Source organism: Mastigoproctus giganteus, chromosome 8 (assembly GCF_048544385.1).
Source record: "Mastigoproctus giganteus isolate SK-2022 chromosome 8, ASM4854438v1, whole genome shotgun sequence".
Lineage (NCBI taxonomy): Eukaryota > Metazoa > Arthropoda > Arachnida > Uropygi > Thelyphonidae > Mastigoproctus > Mastigoproctus giganteus.
Window position 1 is genome coordinate 178,268,789 of NC_143582.1, and position 26,285 is coordinate 178,295,073.

At 39.3% G+C, this 26,285-nt stretch overlaps 1 protein-coding gene across 3 annotated transcripts in view; it reads right to left on the minus strand.

The window, feature by feature from the left end:
• Positions 1 to 26,285, minus strand: part of Graf (GTPase regulator associated with FAK) — a 537,792-nt gene that overhangs the window by 61,212 nt on the left and 450,295 nt on the right. For all 3 annotated transcript variants that reach the window (XM_090379073.1, XM_090379075.1, XM_090379076.1), the window contains one exon: positions 7,174 to 7,323. In XM_090379073.1, the coding sequence (XP_090235199.1) occupies positions 7,174 to 7,323 (150 nt within the window). The remainder of the gene's footprint in view (positions 1 to 7,173; positions 7,324 to 26,285) is intronic.

Below are 26,285 nucleotides of genomic sequence, written 5' to 3' on the forward strand. Positions count from 1 at the left end.
CTCTTGATTTGATTATCAGTAGTGATCCTCCATGCATTAACAATCTGCAGATAAAGGAACCACTAGGTGGCAGTGATCACAGTGTGCTGAAGTGGGATTTACTCAAAGAGGTAAATACCAACAGCGGTAAAGGGAAGGGTTTTTGCTTTCGGAAAGGTGACTACGGTGATCTAAGACAGTATTTAAATTCTATATAGTGGAACCAACTGATGATGATGTCAACAGCAAATTCAAAATGGGAAGCATTCATAGAATTAATCTTGGAAGTTACTAGGCTTTTCATAGCAACTAAGAAATATTGTTCAAGGTTTACACCTAAAGGGATTTCAGATGAATTAATGAGACATATGGCAGAGAAAAAAAAATGCATGGGATACATATAAATTAAGAGGTGACATGAAAGCTATGATAGATATAAGCTGGTCTGTAACCAAGTCACAAAGGAGGTTGGGCAGGCAAAGGCAGATTACGAGAGATCTTTGACAAAGGATGCAAAGAAAAACAGCAAACAGTTCTTTACTTATGTAAACTCTAGAAGGAAGGAGATGAATCAGATTGGTCCACTTGATATCGATGGTTCAACTGTTGATGATCCTACTCAGGTAGTTAACAAACTAAATTAATATTTTGCATCGACATTCACACATGAGGAGTTATTCAGGGAGGGAAATGCCAGAAGTGTATTCAATTCTGGCAGTAAGCTAGATAATCTTGTAATAACTGAGAGTAAAGTGGAGGAGAAATTGTTGAAGATAAACACAAGAAAGGCAACTGGGGTGGATGGAATCTATCCAGTTATATTAAAGGAGGCAGCAAAGGAAGTAAGCAAACCCTTAGCCATAATTATGAGAGCTTCCCTGGACTCGAGGGAGGTACCCATGGACTGGAGATGTGGAAATGTGACGCCAATCCACAAAGGAGGATCAAAGGGAGACACATGTAATTACAGACCTATTAGTTTAACTTCTGTTCCACGGAAATTAATGGAGGCACTGGTTAAAGAAGCATTGCAGGATCATCTAGACAAGACTTCAGTTATAGCTCGGACACAGCATGGGTTTGTTAAGGTGAAGTCTTGTCTGACTAATTTGATTGGATACTATGATGTAGTAACAAAGGAACTGGCTGCAAAGAATAACTTTGGTATCATATATTTAGATCGTAGAAAAGCCTTTAATACTGTTGCACATGGAAGACTGCTGTACCAATTGGAGCAATGTGGCATTAGAGGCAAATTGCTGCTATGGATAAAGGGATGGTTGAGTGGGAGAAGACAGAGAGTGGTAATCAATGGACACTCCTCTTCGTGGACTAATGATATTAGTGGAGTCCCTCAGGGTTCAGTGGTGGGTCCATTGTTGTTTTCTGCATTTATAAATGATATTGATGATGGTATATCAGGCTTAATGTTCAAGTTTGCAGACAATATCAAGGTTGGCAGGGTTGTTAATGACACTAATGACAGTACACTGCTGCAACAGGATCTAGAAAAGTTGAGCAGGTGGGCTGAGAGGTGGCAAATGAAGTTTAACATTGACAAATATAAAGTACTACATATGGGAAGCAGTAATCCCAGAGTCAAGTATCAACTCTGTGGTACCATACCAGGGCTCCACGTCACCTTTCTGCTCACAGGGCACAGGCCATTTAATGCAAAACTATCTAGCTTCCGAATCACTGAGGATCCCTGTTGCCTCTGTGGCCACGAGGAAACATGGCAACATCTCATGTATGACTGCGACCAGTATGAGGACCTGCGATGCAGGCTCACCACTGCTATCACCCACTTCCCACAGAACAATGAACAGCATCTTTGACTCGGAACAAGAATACAAAGCCCTTACCATTTTTGCACAGAAATTCTTTGCTAGAAGGCGTGCACTTATAGCAAACCACCATGCACAGCACCCAGAAGCTGATGATGAATCCCAAAACCAGGACTAGAGAAAACCGGAATACACAAGAAAACTGTACCCACAACTACGAACATGACCATCATTTAGCCTTGTTCATGAGGGAACTGACAGCCAGGAAGACCTACGTCTGAAACAGGAGACAACCTGACACAGAACGTGATTCATGTATGACCCTGCGACTGGGATCTGACTCCTACATAGAAAAAGAACACCAAAGAAGATAGAGTTCAGATCGCTTGGACCCCCACGTGCTCACAACTGTCAATGCCTGATGGTGATCTGTAGCGGGCTCCCTTGCCTTGTACCTTTACTCCCTTTCCCCTGGTGGAGAGGAGGAGACAGTCTTGTCTCCTCTCCACCCCTGCCAACCCTGATTCTTCTCCTGGTGTTGCTTGGGCCTGCCTCACTGAAAATCCTGGGGTCACCTTCTCTATCGTGCTCATACTTCTGTCTTTTCCCCCCAGCCTTCAGTCTCCCCCCCTATTCTGCCTAATAAGCCAGGCCAGCGTATAACCCCATACAAACTGCAAAAACTTAACTTGTCCAAATTAAACCGTATACACCTCAATTGGCTTTTCTAATTCCAGCGTTCACCCCTACCGAGTCTCTCTTTTTTTTTTTTTTTTTTTTTTTAAATAGGCCCTAGTCACTGAAATTTTTTTTTTTATTTTTTTATTTTTATTTGGTAGTTGTTGGCGCATCGGCTTCTGTGGCCATATTGCACCTCCCAAGGTTTTTGCAGTACTTTGATCCAAGCCCGAGGCGGGAATCGAACCCGCGACCTTTGGGTTGCCGGGCAGGTACTTTACCCACTCGGCTAGCCCGGTCGGCTAGTCACTGAAATCTCAGGAAAATAGGTGGCAGGGCATGCCAGAGTAAAACTCCATTCTGTGCACCTGGTCTGCCTCCACGAGGCCAAGTGTGGACAACGTTGGGGCTCAGTAGGGGTCCAGCGGCTAAACGGCCAGATGAACGATACACAACACTACACATATACAAAACCCACACACTTTTAAATCTCTGGCCTTCCCAGTGAACTGGTACACCTACAATGAAAGCAACGCGTTGATGGGGGAAATCCCTGTTGCCGTTAGACATCAATACACTTTACACTGACAGTGGTAGAGAATGAAAAGGACCTGAGGGTAATTGTGCAGGCAGATATGAAGTTTTCCGAGCAATGCAGATGGTCTGCAAGAGTAGTTCATGGTGTCTCATCAATGATATACAGGAATTTTTCTAGCAGGGATAAGGAGGTGATTATCTCCTTGTGTAAGGCAATGGTCAGACCACATCTTGAATACTGTATACAGGTCTGGAGGCCTCATTTTAAGAAGGATGTAGAGCTGTTGGAACGAGTACAGAGAAGGGCAACTAGATTAGTGAATGGAACAAAGGATTGCTCTTACGAAGAAAGGCTTAAGTTTTGCAAATTACAGTGTCTGGAAACTAGGCACCTGCGAGGTGATCTGATTGAGGTGTATAAAGCCTTGAATGGTTTGAGCATGGTCATTGCTGATGGGATACTTCCTCTTGCTCAGAATAATTGCCTGAGAGGGCATAAATTCAAATTTAGGAAAGTCGGTTGTAGGATAGATGTGCAGTAGTTTGGTTTTAACTAGCGGGTGTTTGATTGCTGGAACAAAACTTCCATTTGTCGTTGTAGAAGTTGATAGCTTAAACAGATTCAAGGCAGAACTTGACAACCATTTGGAGTGAGTGGATGGGTGAAATAAGGGTTTTTTTTTTGGCTGATGCTATTATTATTATTAGCCATATGGGTGCAAGGAAGCCTAAAGCTTTTGCCGTACCAGCCAAAAAAGAGAAAAAAATTTCTAAGTTATTGAGAGAGAGAGAGAGAGAGAGAGAGAGAGAGAGAGAGAGAGAGAACAAACAAGAGTAAGAAGTAGAAGGGAATCACCAAGGAAAAAGAAGAATGATGATATCCAGCTCAGGACCCTGGTTGTGCCAGGCCCATACTCATCAGATGTGAGCCCCTGGGGTTGAGCTTACTTTCTTGCATCATGTGCCTTTGCTAATGCTAATGGAATGAAAGTTAGGGAAAAAAAAGCTTTTTGACTGCCAGGATATGGAACCAAAAGACAGTGGACAAGAGTAGTGATAATGAGGCAAGGAGTGAAACAGTAATACCACCGTGACAGTAACAGTTTAACAACTACTAATGGATTAAAAGCTTTATCAATGCAATGAGGAAATGAAACATTGTTAAATTTATTATTTCAAGTAGAAGATAATTTGAGAAAAGAAATTAAAACAAAAAACTCAAACCAAACAGATGATTTTGATCACTGTCCTTCAATTTCTTTTTAATGTTATAAATACCAATCACCTTTTAATGTTGTAAGTGCAGTTGCATAAATAAACAATAATTGTTGAAAACATTTGACTTCTTACATACTCCTTATTGTATTAAAAAAGCTTCTGTGCATTATTTAACCCAAATTTTTGTAATTTCCATAGTAAAATCAATTATTTAAAAAAAAATAATACAGCACCCCCCCACAAATGACCGATGTTTGTCAGAACATCAGGTGCTTGTCTTAGGGAGATTATAATTAAGTAATGCTCATATAAAACTGAATGTTGTTTATAGGAAATGTGAAATACAGTATATTGACTAATGAAATTTATAAGTAAATAACTTCTCTTCAATTAAGTTAAAATGCAGGTGTACATACGGAGAATGAGTCTAAAATGGCGTAAAAAGCATATTCTGAAAACTGTCTCACCTCTAACAATTTTTCATTTTATAAGCAAAAAAAAAAAGTTACTTTTCAAACCCTTTTCAATGTTCAAAATCATATGGGCTGTGCCATCAATCCATTTGTAATAGGGACCACAAATTTACTAAAAGGAATGCCAGAAAACCCTTCTTTTGGCCTATGTGCATAGATGTGTTTCCTTGGGAAAGAGTATTTGTCATCCTAACTAACTGTCCAATGTTCAGTGGATAATTGGTTCAAATGATAAGCAAAAATACGTTCATATCTATATCTGCAGTCATTATCTGAGTAATGATGTATTACTCAGATGACTCAAAAAGTGATGTATTACTCAGATAATGACTCAGATAAAAAATAAGCTATTTTTTTAAAATTTAGCATAAATTTGTAAATGTGGTATGCATTCTTAAGTCAAATTTGATTTGTAAACTCGCTCTAATAAATAGATGTAAATCTTGTAAATTTATTTTCTCGTATTGCATACAATTTTAGAACTTCTATAATTTAAAAATTTTTAATAAAATCTACTTTGCTTAAAATCTTTTAATTTTAGCTTGTGATAGACTGGTGGTATAGAAGTGGCATGGATAATAAAACTGTCCTACTCGGCTTTTTTTCAAAGACATCTATTTGTATTTTGTGTTTATATATATATACACTGGTGTTCAAAGAAAATGCATCACCCAGGAAGTTAACATTTCTAACCCTTTTTTTTTTGCAATGGGTTAGGACTTTTCTAGCATCACAAATATAAATATAAACAAAAGATATTTATTAATAGTTAAGGCAAAGCTAAGTAATATTTGACAGGTGCTCTCAAAATATTCCAAAATGAGCATTTGCAACCTTCATACAACAATTTTGGTAAACAAGACAATTATGGCTGAAATGTTATCAGAAGCCCTCACAATTTGCTTCCGTTTATCATTTTAAATGGAAACAAAATTAAACATTCACCAGGTGCAAACTAATAAAATATTTAGTTGAACCGCCTCTGGCCCTGATGACAGCAGCACAACGTTAAGGCATCGACAAGATCAATTTCTGAAGATAATCAACTGATAGTTCGTAGTTCCAAACACGAATTATGGCTTCCTGAAGTTCAAGAAGAATCTTTGATTTCTTTCTGAAAACTGCAAATTACATCATATTGCCAATAGTTCTCTATAGGATTCAGGTCTGGACTGTTTCCTGGCCAGCTAACAGTTGCAATGGACCATTCTTCCAATCATTTTTTCACCTGTAACAAATGTAAACACATTACTGTCAAACCTATAATGCAGATATGAAGCTAAAGTAACTACAGAAGTGCCTACTTACACTTTTCTCCCGATGACATAAAAAAAAAAAAAAAAATATAATTAGAAAGTGTGAAGTTACAAATGTCAATGAAGCATTGCTTCAATGGTTAACTACACAAAGAAGTGCTGAATTTTCAACAGACAGTCCGATCTTGAAGGCTCAAGCTGAAAAATTTGTAAGTTACTTACAAAATCATTTGAATGATTTTGTAAGTAACAACAACTGGCTGGACCGATTTAAAACCCAAATTCAAGCATATTAATACAAATAATATGTAGGTATATACTAATATTATTTTTTTCTCTCTAATATTTCTTTTGTTTTTTGAATTTATCTTTTTATCAAGTTATTGAGAATTAAAAAAATAGGAGGTAAATTTAACTCATCACTGATATAATGAATAAGGGATATAACAAGGAAATTTCGTCGGTCCCTTGATACTCTTATAACCAAGTTCGACTGTATAGTGAACTTTTTATGCACTATATCAGTGTGGTTGGTATCACACAGATGTGACACAGATGAAATTTATTTTTCTTTGTTTCATTACTGCAAAATTCATAATGTATTATATAAATGCAATTGATTTTATTACATTCATGTGATAATTTACTTCTTAAGAGTTAACTATTAAATGTGCCAATTTGTTTGTGTAAAATAATGGGAAAAATTAAAAAGGAAAACATTTTTGAATAATTGGAATTCTACTGTGTGAATAAAGAGTAGCTCCAATGTACATAGAACAGAATGTGATGGATTATGCCTAACTGATTGCTTAACCAACTATTACATGTTAAATTGGCCTGGCTAGATGTGTGACAGTAGGAGGTACATAATAATAACATATAGACTGAAAAGTTTAACTAGTTTCTTTACAATGCGATTAAGATTATGCATCTACCATTCTCTGGCTCTAGTGTGCAGAGCAACATATAATAGGCTACAAATAATACAGAATGGTATTATTATTATTATTATTATAACATGAGTAAACAGTAATAAATTCAAAATGATTAAAACAGTTCCATTAATTATTCAATGTTAAATTACCATATCTGACCAGACTTAAAATTTCTGAAGAATTCAGAGACCCAAAAGACATAAGTAACAATTATTTATTAAAGTTATGCTGCACTGCATAAGCTTCAAAACTGCTGCATTTAATTATGAATAGTTATGTTCATATTATAAAGAAGATATCCATTACACACCTGATTCAGAAGTATCCGACCCATGTCTTGTTTCACCTTTCCACAAATTAGGATAACTTTGGTGAGGGGGTGGTGGTCTTTGTGGAGGAACTGAACTACGTGAATTGAGGGATTCTGTACTACCACTACTGTTGTTAGAAACATGACTATCTATTAAAAAAGATCATTATATTAAATATAACATAGCAATTTTTTAATTATATTTTTAAACGCCTCGATAAAAAAAAAGTTAGTAATAATTACAGTTAAGCACAAGTTAATTTAAATTTTACAATAACTGAATAGTCAAATTTTGACTATTCAGCTTTTTTAGACTACAGCCACTCCCCGAATAACATAAGAGTTGTGTTAACATAAGAGTTACGTAGAGTTCCACTGTTCCGTGGAACTCTACGTAAGTTGGAATTTCCCCCATGCTTGTGCAGCACTCATAACTGTGCTCACTGAATTGATTGAATCAAAAAAGAAATGTTCGACAAACATGTGAATAAAATTATTTATTGTATTTATTCAATTTTTTATTTCAAGCATAGGAAAAATTACAAAATCGTGCAACTTAAAAAAATGTCAAAATTATAAAATTACAAAAAAAAGAGAGGAGACAGGCATAATGTCAGTAAGTTTAACTCTCGAGCATCGTTGCCAGAATCGATATCTTCAGCTGAAAAGTAAGCTGATGTGGAGGTTGAGGGCTGTCGAGATTTAGAAGGGGTCAGCCGCTTAACCTTACAAAAGAACATATTAATGGATGACTGGAAGGTGGCTTTTTCCTTTTCATCATACATTTCTTTGTAGCAAGCAAGCATATCATTCACCCCTCTGTTAACTTTTAAGAATCGTTCGCTGTCAAGATCCATCTTCTCAAACCTTGCCACTGCCGATGCAATTTCATGAAATGCCATCTCTCTGGTGATGAAGCGTCTCGGCTCCTCATTTGGTTCATCTTGAGCTTCATCAGCATTTTCTTCTTTCACTATCACTGCCTGCAAGTCAATAGGTTTTCGTCAAATAATTCCTTCTCTTCTTCCTCTATTAACTCCTCCACATCTTTGTCATCAACCTCCAACTGAAGCAGCTCTGCAACTTTTACAATCTTATCTGTAACCACTTCATATGATTTGTCTTTTTCAAATTCTTCGGGTCTTTTACGTGCCGTGGGCATATTTTCTTCCATGCACCATTTAAACAACTTTCAGTAATTTACGCCCAGGCCTTATTAATGTTTAAGATGGTGTGGTAAACACGGCGAGATTTCCAAAAGTCTCTTAATGTAAAATTTTTCTCATCGTCTCCTGCAGATAATGCCTGAGCAAATGTTGAGCGTAAATAGTATGCTTTTAAATTCGAAATAACACCCTGATCCATAGGTTGGATGAGTGAAGTCGTGTTTGGTGGTAGAAATATAACTCTCACATTTGAATTGAAATCATCTAGATGCATAGAATGTCAGAAGCATTATCCAATAGAAGCAAAATCTTGAAAGGAACGTCGTTGTCTTTACAATATTTTTCAACCTTGGGAATGAAACAGCATTTAAACCAATCATCAAAGAGAGATATTGTTATCTATGCTCTCTGGTTCGACTGGAAATGCACAGGTAGGGTGGCTTTATTAATGCCCTTAATGCACGAGGATTTCCAGAATGGTACACAATCGGTGGTTTTAATCTGTAATCACCTATTGCATTAGCCCCAAGCAAGAGCGTCACCCTAGCTTTTGATGCCTTGAAACCTGGCATTGTATTTTCCTCTTAGACAATGTACGTTCGATCCAGCATTTTTTTTCCAATACAGAGCAGTCTCGTCAACGTTAAAAACTTGCTGCATTGTGATGCCACCTTCATCAATAATTTTTTCCAACACATCACAAAATTTCTCTGCAGTTGCACAATCGACACTGGCGACTTCACCGCATACTTTAGCGTTGTAGAAACCAGTGCGATGCTTGAACCTATTAAATCACCCATTGCTTGCCATGAACTTGGGTTGGGTTGGGGTTCGCTGTACTTATCCTTAATATCTTTATAAATACTTGTTGCTTTTGCTTGAATGGTCATTAGACTCAGGGGCACTCGCTTCTGAATCTGATTTTCCATCCATATTATTAACAGCTGTTCCATCTTCGACATAGCACTTGAATGCTGTTTTGTGATCACTATTAATTTAAACTGTGTTGATCCTTTGACGTGTTCTTTTATATGTGCACCGTCCTTTAAAATAGTATTCAATGTTGAAGCAGTGAGACCTAATTCTCTTGCAATAGATGACAAACTTTGTCCTGCTTTGTACTTCTTAATCATTTATCTTCATTTCTAAATCAATTTTGTTTAGTTTCCTGGCACTACCACCACTTGCACTTTTCGTTGGTTGCTTTCCCTTCATCATTGTAATACGTAAATAAGAATGAAGAGAAGTTTCTGAAAATTAGTTTTTTATATGATTGAAGATTTCAACGAAGGGAAACACATTTCACCATAATAGCATTAAAACCCACACAACTGCAGTTATCGGTATTATTGCAAATGCAATAAGATCGAGTTTGCTACCCATTTATAATTAGATGCACTAACAGAAAAGCGAAATAAACCGGAAAGTGCAAATTGTTTTTATTGTTTTATGGTCCTGACCTCCAGAAACATGATTTAGATAAATATCACAAAGGCATTCAAAACTGATTCTTATAATGGGAACATATGATAACGATGAAAGTGTAGCACAATTTCCATTATAAATATGACCTTTTAGAGAGATAAATAGCTTAGTAATATAGCAAAATTTTCAACTTCCAAGAACCTGGAACGAATTACAAAAAAAACCAAAAAACAATGTGTTATTGGGTTCATATTAAGATATTTTCACGATACCTCCATTTATTCCTATGGGAGGCAAAATACATTTCCTCAAAGTTTGCACCGGCCAGCAAAAACTTATGTAAAGTCAAATTTCCACAAGTCGAGTATTACACAAGTTAGGGAGTTCTTGTACTGGGAATGAAAAATATCCTAGCACTAATACCAAACCACCATTTACTTCAGAGGAAATGCTTGCAGCAATTAAAAGAACCAGAGATAAAAAATGCCCAAGCCATGATCTCATAAAATTAATAAAAGAACTAGTGAAATACTTTCCCCAATATCTGTTACAAATATATAACTGCCTGGATAAGTGAACATTCCCCACAACATGGAAACCGACAAACCTCAGTCTTATATTAAAAAAATCCAGAGGAAATCTCCAAATAATTCAAAATCATACAGGCTAATAGCCTTGTTACTGGGCAAGGTATTGGGAATGGTTAATTCACCTCCACCTAGAGACCCACTATATAAATGCAAACCTTTAGTCACACAAACAATTCAGCTTCAAACCTGGATGTTCAACTGAAGATACCAAGAATCATCTTATAAATGCAGCACAGAATACACAGGAAAAGTATTTGCTGGCTATATCAATTGACTTTACTGGGGCCTTTGGCACCCCTTGGTGGCTCAGCATACCCTGGAAATTACACTATGCCAGAATACACAATCTGTAACAATAATATCCAAACCTACTTTATTAATACAGGTAGGTCCCGTTTTATGATGGTCCATTTTACGACTTTTCACATTAACAACTGTTACAAAATATTACCTGAAAAAAATTGAAAATAACAAAAAAATCACAACTCAGTAACACGTTGCAGCAACACATGCAAGTCCAAACACACGCTAGGCATTTCTTTTGTTTTTCGTGGTGCATTGCGGGTGGAATGATAGCTATGCCAAGAGTTATTATTATTATTAATAGCCATATGGTGCAGAGAAGCCTGAGGCCTATGTTGAGAGAGAGAGGGAGAGAGAGAGTCAAAAGTGGAAGGGAATCACCAAGAAAGAGAAGTTTGTTTGTTTGTTTGGGGATTTTTTTGGCGCATGGGCATCTATGGCCATAATGCGCCATACATAGGTTAGTATTTATGCTATTTCTTTATGGATCGAGAGTCAGGAAACTGATTGTTGACTAGCTAAAGGAGGTGGTATACATTGATTGCTTTGAGAAAGTTAAAAATCTTTGAGATATCTGTTTTATTGCCCAAAAGTGAACTAAGCGTTAGTGGTTCTTCAGTTGAGGCTGGATTGAAGTGGTTCTGGCGTTCTATTGCAAATTTTGTGCATTCCACAAGGATATGTTTCACTGAAAGCACTGTTTTACAGTGATCACACTGGGGGTGAATCTCCCCTCTTAAAAGGTAACCATGAGTAATATTAGTGTGACCTATACGGAGATGAGCTAGTATTACCTCCTGTTGTCAAATTGCACTGAGACTTGAAGGCCATTGCTCAAGATTTGGCTTGATACTTCGAAGCTTATTTTCAAGTTGGTTTTGCCACGTTGATTGCCACTGGTACATGCATTTTTCCTGTATTATTCGTCTATAATCTTGATGTGGAACTCTCCACTGTACATCAGGTGGTAAGTCGGTCGCTTTTGCGGCATTGTCCGCTAATTCATTTCCTGGAATTCCCATATGTCCTGGGACCCAACAGAAATGTATGGTTCTTCCAAGCTCAGATAAGGTATATAAAGAGTTTGTTATTTCTTTTACGACTGGGTGGGTGATATTCATGGTGTTTTCCAGGGCTTGAAGTGCACTTAGAGAATCAGAGAAAATTATACTGTTTTCAATATTGGAGGTCTCGATATGCTTCAGTGCAACCTGAATTGCCAATAGTTCGGCAGAAAATATACTGAACTCATGTGGCAGTTGGTAGGCTAATGTTATGTTCGGGAAAACTGCAGCGATTCCAACGTGGGTGTCATTCTTTGACCCATCTGTATGAACTACAACAAAGTATGGAAACTGCTCCACCACTGCAAGGTACAATTGCAAGAAATTTTCTTTATGTAGTGCAGATTTATCCCATTTATTAAGGTATTTATCACATAAAGGTGGAGCAATGCTCCACGGAGCAAGAAATAGTGGAGGGGTATTTGAGATATTATCAAAACTCAGATTAAGTTCTTCTAGAAGATGTCTTATTCTTATACCTAACGGTCGGTTAGCAGTAGGGCGGTTATGGTATAACCTGCTGTGTTGAGGGGTGAAAAGTAATTCCCAATTTGGGTGTTCAGGCATAGATCTTATTTTATATGCATAGCGTAATATAAGTTGTTGCCTTCTGATAGAGAGAGGGGGTTCGTGAGCTTCGGCATATAGACTATGTATTGGAGACGTGCGATATGCTCCTAGAGCAATGCATATTGCACTATGATGGAGAGGATCAAGCCAACGAAGGACACTAGGCCTTGCTGAGCTATACACTGGTGCCCCATAGTCAAGTTTTGATCTTATTAAAGATCTGTATAGCCGTAATAAGGTAAGGCGATCAGCTCCCCACTTTGTTGCTGAGAGAACCCGGATAATATTTAATTTTTGTTGGCAGGATGTTCTTAGTCTTTTAATATGTTCCAGGAATGTAAGCTTATGATCTAAGGTAATTCCTAAGAATCATATGCTGGGTTGAACTGCTATTGGTTGTCCCTTCAGTTGTAGTTCCGGGTGTGGGTGCAATTTACGTTGTCGGCAAAAATGGATGCACAACGTTTTTTGAGAACAAAGCTGAAAACCATTGGTTTGTGCCCATGTACTGATCTTATTTATTGCCCCTTGTAACTGTCTCTCGATCGTATTCATGTTTTTCGCATGGCAAGAAATACTAAGGTCATCTACGAACAGTGCCTTATCGATAGTGTTTGGAAGTTGTTCAGCAATGGTGTTTATTGCAATTATAAAGAGTGTAGCACTAAGTACAGAGCCCTGGGGAACTCCTTCTTCTTGAAAAAATAGTTCCGACAGTGAAGTTTTAAATCGAACCTGGAAAGTTCACTTGTCTAGGAAGTTGCGTATGAAAATCGGGAGTTGGCCCCGAAGTCCATGGCGGTGTAATTCGCCGAGTATTCCATACTTCCATGTGGAATCATAGGCCTTGCTGATGTCAAAGCAAACCATTACATGGTGTTCCAAGCTAAGGAATGCATTCCGAATGGAATTCTCTAGTTTTACTAGTATATCTAGTGTTGATCTGTTCTGTCGAATGCCGAATTGTGCAGAACGTAAGAGATTGAAATTTTCCAGGTACCATATCAGTCGATGGTTCACCATCTTTTCCAGAATTTTGCAAAGGCAACTGGTCAAGGCAATGGGGCTATAGCTAGTAGGGCTTGTCGGGTCTTTTCCTGGTTTAAGGAATGCAAGGAATGTAGCGTGGTGCCATTGTTCAGGGAATGTGTCTTCCCGGTAGAGCCTATTGAACAGATCAAGAAGTGATTGCAGTGATTCAGCACTTAGTTCCTGTATCATCGAATAATGGATATTATCTGGTCCTACAGCGCTACGCCTAGATGTTGACAAGGCTCTATGTAGTTCGTGGATAGTGAATGGTAAGTTACATTGTTCTTCTGCTTTTGAAGAAAAGTTTTACTTTTGTTTTTCTGAATTTGCTTTGAATCTTCTGAAGGCTGGTATGTAACTTTGTGTTACAGATGTTTTGGCAAAAGATTCTCCTAGTATATTGGCAATTTGGGTAGGGTCAGAAATGTTCTGAAATGTTCAGAAATATCTCCTGACCTAAGTCTTTTTACAGACTTAGGAGCTCCGGCTCTGCTTTCTAATTCCTTTTGTATTCTAAATGGCGAGATTTTGCCAATTGCATTTTCACCAGTTGAGTGCATGATGAGAAAAGCTGGAGAAGGATAGATGTCAGAGTCAGTTTTCTGCCGTTTTGAAGTTCCTGCAATAGAACTATCTTTCTTTTTTGATGTCTGGGGTGCATCTGGCAGCCCAGATAAGTCTGAGTTTGATTTACTCATGACGTGCTCTTTTTGGCCCCAGGAGATTATCTTTTTCTCCCAGGTTACCAGCCCCGCCACGTGGAGGCAAGAGCGGTGCCACCTAGTGACCCAAGCGAAGTGAAGGTTAGTATTAACGAAAAATAAAAAGGGGATTAAAGAAAGGTACTTTCCTTTCTGGGTTATATAATTTGAAAGATCTATTCAATTATAATGCTCAAGAGTTAACGGACTTGCGAAACTCAGGAGAAACGTATATACAGTAAAGCGTATCAGATAATCACTATGAAAAGGCGCTGTGGTCACTAATATCGCTTGGCACTCGGGGCCAGAAAGAGAAGAATGATGATATCCAGCTCAGGACTCTGGGTGTGCCAAGATCATACTCACCAGATGTATGAGCTTGGCACACCCAAAAAAAGTGTAAAACACTAACAATTAAGAAGAAAATGGATGTGATCATCACATGGAGTCTGGTGAGATTGGTCGGATGTGTGTAAGGTGTTGAGTTTAGCACCTTCTACTGTATCAACGATTATGAACAATGTTGATAAAATAAAGCACACACACAGGGATAACAAGTGTGTCATCCTCCAGAACTTATTCATGCAGTGAGACAATGGAAAAAAAATGGAGAAATTGTTAGTGTTGTGGGTTGATGATATGAACCAAAATAACATTCCTGTTACACACATGGTAATTCTGGACAAGGAAAAATTGTTATTTGATGAAATATGCGAGGAGTTTTGTAGCACTGAAACATTTACGGCCAGCAAAGGGTAGTTTCATCAGTTTAAAAACTATTGTAAAATTCACAATGTGAAAGAGTCTGGTGAGGCTGCTAGTGCTGACGTTGCAGTGGTGGAACAGTATCCTTCCGAATTTAAACGCTTAATAGATGAAGGCAACTACCACCACCCTTATTTAGTTTTTAATGTGAATGAAACAGGTAGTGGAGTCATCACTTGAGTAAATACATACGCAAGTGATGACTCCACAGGACCAAAGTAAAATTTTATTTTATTAATTATTTTATATATAAGTATAAATAAAACATGTACATTAAATGTTTAAAATATTTAATTATTTATAAAGAACAGAAATATTAGTGCATACTTGGAAAAACTTTGGGAATTTTGGAACCTATCTCATTCAATTACATTATAATTTGGTCTTGTTTTACGACTTTTCATTTTACGACCTTGTTTTGCTGGAACCCTAACCATGTCATAAAACGGGTCCTACCTGTAGTTACGTCACAGTAAAGACACATTACCAGAGTATCATCCATACTGTTACCCAAGGATACCCCCTAGGGTTCACTTCTAGGTCTCCCTTTTGGAACCTAGTCCTGGATGAATTCATGGGAATGGATATTGGTCAGATAGAGAGGGTCACCTTTGCAGATGACCTTGTCTTGTTTGTCAAAGGAAAACAGAGAGACAGCCAAGAACATTAGGCAGACTATGCTCTTAACATCTTGCAGGACTAGGGAAAAACCCATAGCCTAATAATTTCTGAAACTAAAACTAAGTCTATGTTAATTAAAGGATAGCTCCACAGAAAACCACATAAAAATTTCTGGTAAAACAATAGCCCTAGTGACAGAACTTAAATATTGGGGAATCAAAACTAACATTTTATCCACATCTCGTGCAAATTGCTATGAAGGTTGTTGTTGTTACAGTAATACCCCGAAGTTACGCGATAGGTGGGTCCGACGAAAATCGCGTAAGTCGAATTCGCGTAAGTCGGGGTACAACTTTGCATATAAATACATATAAATTTTGCTTAATTGGGACCAAGGACTAACAAAAACACTAGTTTAGAAGAAAAATATTAATAAAATTGCAGTTCTTTATACATATTAATACAAAATATGTATTAAAAAAACAAATGACTTACGTTAAAAAGTTATTTCGATGTCGATGGCTTCATAAAATCTAACAAATTCGTCTGACGACACAGCGCGTTCTTTTTTTCACTCAGAATTTCTTCGTAGCAAGCTAATAATTTTTTTATTCCTTGCTTTGTAGCTATAACGCGTTCTTCGTTGGAGTCTATGTTTCTAAAATTTTTAAGCCCTTTACAATTGAGCCCTTTTCTATTTTCAACCTGTCAAGTTTGCAATTGTCATGTGCTTTTCGCCGTTGCTTCATTTAGGCCTGTAGCACGTGCAATATCACATGGTCTTTCATTTCGCTCAAAGCGTTTCACAATTTCATATTTTTTTCTCTATCGACAGAGGCGGACTGGCAATAAGCCTTACCGGGGAAACCCCGGTGGGCCAGTGTGATTTTGGCCATAAACCATAGTATGAGGCCACTATAAATTTTCCCGGGTAAGAATTTTTGACCCAGTCCGCCTCTGTTTATCGATAATTGCTTTTCTTTTTCTCTCTGAATCTGCAGTGTCTTCACCAGGACGCTTCCTTTTCATTTTTAGGGAATAAAGCACAATTACAAAACGAGGAGGCACACTTCATGCGCATAAACAAAGCTGCGCGCATGTAGCAACTGAATAAACAACACCATAAAGGCAGAGATACACTATTAACACCTCACATTTCTAGGGGTTACTACCATAAAACAATAAAAATCCAGTTGCGTTTCTGCTAGTGGAATCTGTTATAAACTGGTTATTTGGTTTTTAGGAGCATTAGCAACTAAGGCCATATTGCTCGGGGATATGCAGTGGTCATTCCCTGACCTTTCCGCATCCTCCGTCTTTGGTGGTGACGGGCTCGAACCCCGGTCTAATCAAGAAGCGTGGGCTACGCACTGCTGCTCCTTCCCACCTGGCTACGGAGGCGCCTGTTATAAACTGGTAGTAAACTCGATCTAATTGCATTTGCGATTATACCGATAGCTGGAATTGTGTTGGTTTTTACGTTATTATGGTGAAAGTGTGTTTCCCCTTCACTGATATAAAAAACATAAAAGCAGCAAAGTTGAATTTTGTTCATCTTTCGCTCTCATTCTCCGCCGTCGCACCGTATATCGATAACATATGAAAAACGACCTTGAAGATAGTGGGCGGCAGAGTTGCCAAACGAAAAAATCAGGAACCGCGTAACTCAGAGTTCGCGTAAGTCGGGGTAGCGTAAGTCTGGGTATTACTGTATTTGGTTTTTAGGAGCATTAGCAACTAAGGCCATATTGCTCCGGGGATATGCGGTGGTCATTGTCTAACCTTTCCGCATCCTCCGTATTTGGTGGTCACGGGATCGAACCCCGGTCTAATCAAGAAGCATGTGCTACGCACTGCTGCTCCTGCCCACCTGGCTACGGAGGCGCCTTGCTATGAAGGTGAGAAACTACACAGGAATGACAGTGAGATATAACCGCACTGACTGGGAACTGAAGAGAACACTTGTTCTTATCTGCAAGACGATCTTCCTCTCAGTCATAACCTACAGGGCAAGCATATGGTAGAGTTATCAAGCATATATACAGAGTTATCCTAAACAAAATAAAAGAAAACTAGACTCAATACAGTGAATTATACTAACCATCATGAGGGCATGCTGCACTGTCAATACACCTGCTTTATGGGTCCTGGCAGGGGTATCCCCTTGACTTAGAGGTTATACGAAAGGGCATCAATTATAGACTAAAGAGGCAGATCCCAACAAACATCGTAGGGATCACTTTGAACTTGGAGTTTGATTGAGTTGTTTTTGCGGTTGGCGCAAAAACAACTTAGGTTATACTGCGCCAAGAAACGATTAAAATAACAATAAAGATAAATTCTGGTAACCTTTAAAAAGGTTACCTCGTCAAATTGTTATTTATATATGTGGGTATATATTAATAGCTTTTAAAAACTTAAAAACTGCTGACACGTGGTCGTTGTCTGATAAAATCTGACTGAGTGTATAAGGCTCAGTCGGATGAGTAAAAGCAGTAAAATGTATATTGCGAGCATGGGTAAAATGAACGCAATCTATTAAAATATGCTTTAGAGTTAAAACGGTGTCGCAAGACTCGCACATAGGAGGGTCATCCGCCCTCAGCAGAAAAGAATGTGTCAAATGACTGTGTCCTATGCGGAGTCGGGCAAGAACAACTTCCTCGCTCCAATTCCTGCGCAGACTAGACTGCCATATTTCTATTACAGGCTTTATTTGGTATAATTTATTTGTTCTCTGTCTGTGCCATAGTTCTTGCCATTGGGAATATATCTTGTTGCGTATTATTTGCCTGTAGTCTGTATAGGGGACTGGCAGGCAACAATTATGAGTGGGTGTTGCTGATTTGGCTGCAGCGTCAGCCAAATCATTTCCCTTTATCCCAATGTGGCTAGGAATCTAGCAGAAGCGGATATCAAACTTGTATTCATGAAGAGAATGTATCTTCTGCTGAACCCGACAAAGAACTGGATGAGAATTGTGTCTCAGAGATAATAAAGACTGTAATAAACTCAAAGAGTCAGAATATATTATTGACCTTCGGAATTGACAAGTTTGAATGTGATCCAAGGCTAGCTCTATAGCATACAGCTCTGCAGTGTGTATGCTGGATTCAGGAGGAATCTGCTGAGATATTATAGTGTCCGGAAAGACAGCAGCAGATCCTACGCACGATTCAGACTTCGAGCCGTCTGTGTAAACGGGCAGGAAGTCTGAGTACTCAGCTTGGTGTGCAGAGTAGAGCTTCTGGTAGACAGATGATGAGGTCTCAGACTTTACCCATTTCTTAAGGGAAAAGTCGCACGGTGGGGGATGAGCATGCCAGGGTGGAAGAATTTCTTTTCGTGTTTGTGCAACCTTGTCTACCATGATGTTAAACTCTCTGAATAGCTCTTGGACACGAATGCCAAAAGGTCGGTTGGCAGTCTTACGGGTATTGTACAAGTTTTCCCAACGTGGCTCAAAAACGGATGTCCACGTAGGATGGTCTGGCAGGGATTTCAACTTTAAAGCATAGTTTAAAGACAGCTGCTTACGTCGAAGGGATAATGATGGTTCGTTTGCTTCGACGTATAAGCTCTGGACAGGAGATGTGCGATATGTTCCAATAGCGATACGGATGGCCTGATGATGGACAGGGTCAAGCCATCGAAGGGCACTGTCTCTGGCTGAGGAGTATACCTGGGCCCCGTAGTCTAATTTGGGGTCATACAAGTGACCGGTAAAGCCGTAGTAGGGTGCATCGATCTGCTCCCCAACGCGTTGAGGAGAGAGAGCGGAGAATATTGAGTCCCCTCGTGCATTTTGTACGAAGTTGACGAATGTGTTCGAGAAAGGTCAACTTTTTATCAAACACAAGCCCCAAGAATTTTGTGTCTGACACTACTGGAATAACATTTTGTCCGAGCTTTAATTCAGGTTCAGGATGAAGATTACACTTGCGACAAAAGTGTACACAAACGGTCTTCTCCGGCGAGAACCTGAAGCCATTAGCAAGAGCCCAGGAATTAAGGCGATCAATGGCTTTCTGCAGTTGTCTTTCAATAACCCTCATGTTGCATGACTGACAAAATATGCTAAAGTCATCAACATAGAGGGCACTGTTTACCGTTGGAGGAAGTTGTTCTGTGATGGAATTGACTTTGATGGCAAAAAGCATGACACTTAATACTGATGCTTGTGGTACTCCCTCCTCTTGGCTGAAGGGACGAGAGAGTGAGGATCCCACACGGACTTGGAAAGATCGATCGGCTAAAAAGTTTTTAATAAAAATGGGGAGTTGCCCCCTAAGGCCAAGGCTATACAGATCTTTTAAGATGCCAAATCTCCAAGTTGTGTCATACGCTTTCTCCATGTCAAAGAACACCGACACCAAGCGTTCGCGTTTTAGGAAAGCATCCCGGATGGATGCTTCCAATCTAATAAGATGGTCCAAAGTGGACCTGTTCCTTCGGAAGCCGCACTGGATGTTGGAGAGAAGGTCATTTGTTTCTAAGTACCAGATTAAACGACAGTTAACCATTCTCTCCAGGATTTTGCACAGACAGCTAGTCAGAGCAATAGGATAATAATTGGTGGTGACTTTTGGATCCTTTCCTGGCTTAGGAAAGGCAAGAACGATTGCCTTTCGCCAGGAGTCCGGAAACTGCCCTTCAGTAAAGATTCTGTTATACAGAAGGAGCAGACAATCCATAGATTTTGGTGAAAGATGTTTAATCATTTCATAATGGATGCCATCTGGTCCAACAGCACTTGCTTTGGAAAGAGTGAGGGCTCTTTTCAGTTCCACTATAGTGAAATCCCCGTTGTAGGGATAGAGGCCCTGGGACTTAAAATTAAGTGCCTGTTTTTCGATGTTATATTTCAGGACCAGGAACTCTGGGGAATACGAAGATGTTGCAGAGATGTTAGAGAATGTTTCCCCAAGAGCATTGGCTATTGCAGTTGGATCTGCAATAGCGCATCCATTATAATCTAGGATTGAAGAAGGGTGGGATGTATATTTCCCCTTCATTTTCCGGATTTTATCCCAGACTACCTTAGAGTTGGTAGACTGGTTATTAGATGATGTAAAACGGATCCACGATTCCTTTTGACTCTGACGACGGATGTAGCGTGCTTTGGCTCGTGCACATTTGAAGGCTATAAGGTTGTTCGTGGTAGGATATCGGCGAAATATCCCCCACGCTTTGTTTTGAGCCTTTTTTGCTGCTGTGCATTGTGAATTCCACCAAGGTTTGGGTTGTTGTTATTTGGTTTTTAGGAGCATTAGCAACTAAGGCCATATTGCTCAGGGATATCCGGTGGTCATTCTCTGACCTTTCCGCATCCTCCATATTTGGTGGTGACGGGCTCGAACCCCGGTCTAATCAAGAAGCGTGTGCTACGCACTGTTGCTCCTTCCCACCTGGCTACGGAGGCGCCTACCAAGGTTTGGGAAATGGTGGAAACCGGGCAGATGTTTTTGGGACAGCATTAGCAGCTGCTTGGACGATGATTTCTGTGATGTACTTTACTGCGTCATTGATCGGCTCCCGACTGACTGTACTGAGGTCGAAATTTGCCTGATGGAAGGCATTCCAGTCACCATGATCAAACTTCCACCGTGGTAACCTAAAAGGAAGACATGGTCTCCCACTGTGTAACAAGGTTATCACGGGGAAGTGATCACTTCCGTATGGATTCTCCTCCACTTCCCAGGTGATGAAGGGAGTAGAGAAGGGGAGCAGATAGAGAGATCAATGGCAGAAAAAGTACGGGTAGGCATGTGGAAGAAGGTGTTTGTTCCAGTATTTAGAAGGGAAAGGTCATTGTCATTGAGCATACGCTCTATGACTCGTCCCCTTCCGTTGATGTTAGCACTACCCTACAGGGTGTTATGTCCGTTAAAATCCCCGAGAGAGAGGGGAGGCAGCTGCGTTACAAGATCATCAAGGTCTTCCTGGGGAATGTCAGTCCCAGGTGGCAAATAAATGGAGCACACAGTTAATAAAAATCCCACCGAAAGGCGAATTGCTACAGCTTCCATGCTAGTTGTAATTAGCAAGGGCTGAACTGGGGTCTGGTTACCCACAAGGATAGCCACTCCCCCATGTACAGAGCCATCCGCAATTCTGTCCTTTCGAAAAACTGTGATGTTGTGCATGGTGGGATCATCATTTGCCTTTAGATATGTCTCCTGCAAGCAAAAGCAAACTGGCTCGTGCTTTTGCAGGAGGGCCTTGATGTCATCAATATTTCGCCGGAATCCACGACAATTCCATTGTAGGAATTTAGCCATTATTTTGGCTTGGTGGGTCCATCAGGCGGCTTCCAAGGTGCTGAGGGCTTACTTTTATCAGTCTTGGATTTATCTTTTTTGGGGAAGAATGGACGCTGTCCCGTGTCCATTTCTTCCTCCGCAAAGAGTTCAAAGACTGAATCTTCGGGTACCTCCTGCTCGACATCCATGTTTTCTTGGGTACTAGGGGGGACTTCCCCTTTCTTATTCTTTTCTTTCATAATTACCTTTGTTACTTGTGGAGCATTAGGAGGTACCGATATAGGAGTGGCAGCTGATTGGTCCTTCTGTGTAGGTTTTTGAGAACTTAGAGATACCGCGCGATGGGAGTGAAAGACTCCTTTGGAGGAATGGTCATGTCCGTCTGAGTTCCGACGGAACATCTCCCTGCTACCTTCTGGGCGTAGGTAGGTTTGTTAATATTCAGGGGTTTGACCGATTTCCTTGCCTCCTGGTATGATATATTTAGCTCTGCCTTCAGCCGTTGAATCTCTTTTTCTTCTTTCCACCTCTGACATGCTCGTGAGTAGGCCGGGTGTTCTCCCTCACAGTTAATACAGGTGGGTTTCGCGACTGAACATGCTGTTGTTTCATGGTCCTTTGCACCGCATCGAGCGCATGCAAGGACTCCACGGCAGGCCATTTGAGAATGTCCATATTTCTGGAATTTAAAACATCGTAAAGGGTTTGGAACTTATGGACGCACTGGACAGTTGATGTAGCCAGCTTTAATCTCATCAGGAGGTGTGGGAGAGTTAAAAGTCAGGATAACACTCCTGGTTTTAACAATTTTTCCATCCCTTCGCGCAGTGATTCTCTTGACGGCAATAACTCCCTGTGGTTTTAATTCGGAGCAGATTTCCTCCTCGGTGACGTCGAGAAGGTTCCACTCCGAAATGACACCTCTCGATGAATTTAGTGTTCTGTGTGGTGTCACAGTTATAGGGATTCCTCCGATTGATGTTGTTCGGAGTAGATGTTCTGATTGCCTGTCATTTTTAGTTTCAATTAAAAGGTCTCCAGAGCGAAGCCTTTTAACTGATTTGCGTGAACCTGCTAACCCATCTAACCCTTTTTGAATAAAAAAGGGCGACATTTTACCAATCGGTGTCTCATTGGTAGAATGCATGATTAAGAACCTTGGGTCTGGTCCTGATGGTAATTTGGTTCGCTGCCTCTTTGTAGCAATAATGCTATCTGTCTCTCCGTCTCTGTTTTCAGATAGGGACGGGGTTGAGGCCCCTGAAGGAATATATTTATCAGGATTCATAGAGATTTTTATATGGTTCAGTGCCCGGGCTCTCCACCCACCACGGAGCCCAAAGGGACGCCCACTACCCGGCATGCAATAAATGCGCTCGGGAGTGGGACGCCAGGGCTACCCAGACACTATACCCGCACCGCCGCCAGCCTGAATCCTGTCCCTCAGACCATGAGGGTAGGGGCGTGGCATTGACATGGTTGACCCTCGCAGGCGAGCCTACTAGCCGATTGATCCTAGCCGGGCCTTCCAGGACCACCCATCTTGTCGAAGCAGGGGCCAAAGTGGTGTATTGAAGCTGGGCCTCTCAACCACCAGGATCCCCCTTTCCGAATTTCCACGGGTCGCAGCGCACGGCAAACATGCCGGATTCCATTGATGTAAGCCTGGAACCTGGGCTGTGGGCGTTGGATCCCAGTGATGCTAGTCTGGAAGTCCAGCAGCGTCACTGGGAGGTCCCCTCACCACGTACAGGTGCCCACGTCAAGGGGTTGAACTTGGAGAGTGACCTCAAACAAGAAAGGAAAAGGATACAAACTACACTCTACCAGCAATGGGAAGTCATTAAATGGCCCATTGTGAACCTGCATTTCTTAAAAACACAATGGACCCGTGTTTCCGAAAACAACACCGTTTGTTGCTTAAAAACTTTTTTTTTTTTTTTTTTTTTTTTTTAGGAAACAGATTAATTTATTACTGACCATTTTTTTCCAGTATCTTGCATAGGCAGCTGTTTAATGCAATAGGGAAGGGAGTTCACAAAAGTGTGGCCCACAAGCTTTTGGTATGCAGCCCATGGCCATTTTTATGAAGTTATGTATAAATGTGACGAAAACCTCTGTTTAAATTTTATAGAATCATTAGACTTGTGTACTAACTATGGTGGAAACTAGTTAATACAAAATGAGCAGGACTTTCATAAATATTTCCTGTTAACTGAATTTAGTGGTAAAATTTTTGATGACTCATTTCAAGTATGGAGAAAAACGGAAGAACTGGGCATATACCAATGTAGGATTGGTTCACAGAAAACAGTTAGATGATTTGTATCATCTGGTTTCCAAAAGAAACCAGATGATACAAACAATAACAACCTACTTTGGATCAGCTATTTTGGATGGGTCAGCTATTTCCTGTACTTTCCAATGTATTATTGCAGGATTGTATTGTTTTGGTATGTGCTGCTCATTTTTCAGATCTCATTCCATGCTACTTGAATATATGAATCTTTATTAATTGTTGAAGTGTAGCAGTTCCAGGATTCATTTTTGAATATGCATTGAATCCTTTTTGCTTATGCTCTAGCCTTCTTATATTGTATGAGGTTTTGAGTAGTGGGGAATCTACAAAACTTATTCCAGACTTTCATTTTTCTTTCTTCACTATAGTACATTTCTCATTCCACCAGGACTTTGGATGTTTTGAAGAAAAGTGCAATGAGGTTTTAGACATCGTCTGATTTTCTGCATATAAAAATTTTTCTGTTAAGTTACTGTACTGCCAAATGTTTGTTTATTTACTTGTAATTTGTGAATTTTTTTAGTGTGGCTTTTCCTAAAATACTTTAAGGAAAGCTAGAGTTAGTAAACTGTGACCACATTACATGGTACTTTTTAGAGAATTATTGTTAAAGGTAAGATGGCACACTATAATTAGAATTACTTTTAAGTAGAATTTATTGTGCTAAAAAAGAAAAGGTTATAAAAAAGCCAAGGGTGTGGACCATGTAAACCCTTAATCCAACACAAACCCTAGTTCAGTCTGGCAACACTTTCAGATTCCTTGTGTAATCCTGTTTTCAGACATGAATAAAGAAAAGATAACTACCATATGAACACCAGGAAGAACAAGATGGAACTTCAGTTCCTCCATGTTCTTCCCAGCTAAATTGATAATAAATTATGTTTAAAATAATCTATAATTCAGAAGTGGTGTAAGAGGTTTTCCTAACATCATGGAGGAAGCCACAAGTGTTCAGAGAAACTGCTAACAGGATGAAGATAGGGCAATCACTGGAAATAACAATATCAGATACATGCAAAGGTCAGTGAATTCAAACAGTCATTTCATTATATTAATTTGGAAATCAGTACAGGTAGTAACACAGTCCACTGCAAATTTTTATAATACTAATACAGCAAGAGCAGGAACTGCTATAACATTATGAGACTATGGAAAAACAATGGGTAATTACTAAACAGTTGTTAAGAAAATTCTACAACTAATCACATATCCATTTGAAAATTTATAGAAAAAACACTGCCGTAAATATGGGATGTGTTAGGGATACAAACAACATAAATAAAAAGTCTCTTGCATGTTTGTATAATAACTAAAGAAGTACAGTTAACAAATTTAATGAACTTGAAGTATTGATTAAATCAATGAATGTATGACATAGCAGAGATACCAGAAACACTGTGCTTTCTTGATCTCACTGAAATGATCTGGATCTTACTAAATTGTGCAAAAACATGGAATTGCTCCTGAACTTTAATTGTGTTTTCAGCAGTTAAGCACTATTCACAGCTCTCTCTCTCACACTCACAATACTGGGAACATTAGAAGTAAGAAAATTATGGCTTATAAATTCACAACTTAAAGGTTACTTTTAGTTGTGAATTTATAAGTACAGTTATTTGTCTTGAACATTGTATCAGGATATCTTCAGAAATATGTATTGTTGAAATTTTTAGAGCATTTGCACTGTATTACCATATAATTAGATGTATGTGGAGTTCGCATGCACACAGAGAGAGAGAGAGAGAGAGAGAGAGAGAGAGAGAGAGAGAGAGAGAGAGAGAGAGAGAGAGAGAGAGAGAGAGAGAGAGAGAGAGAGAACACTATTGTGTAAACTGCTGATATTTGATGGTTTATTTAAGTGGCTCAACTGCAAATATCGTTTCTACAGTAATTGTTTGCTTGAAAGTCCTTAATATGCTTTAGAGTAGTTTTAATTCAGTTTGTTAAGTTTTCTTTCCAACTTTGTATTAATAAAAGTCAAGTTAGAACTTAAATGTTGCACTCTCACATACAAGAGGGAAGTGTGCATGAGACTGATAAACCTTTTATTTTAGATAATTATTTGGATCTTGATCACTAATTTTACAGTATTTAAAAAACTTTTTTTTTTAAGTTAATTTAATTATACTTTTCCTAGCAGAGTCCACCAGGTGCTGTTTTTCCTGTTTCAAAAGAATTATGTTGGTTGTACATGATTGCAACTGGGATCAAAGGGTTGAAATTATGTTGATGGTCAGCAAGCACACTTAAGTTAACAAAACTTTTTTTTATGATCATTAAAAAATGAACAAAAAATAAGTTTGTTTGACT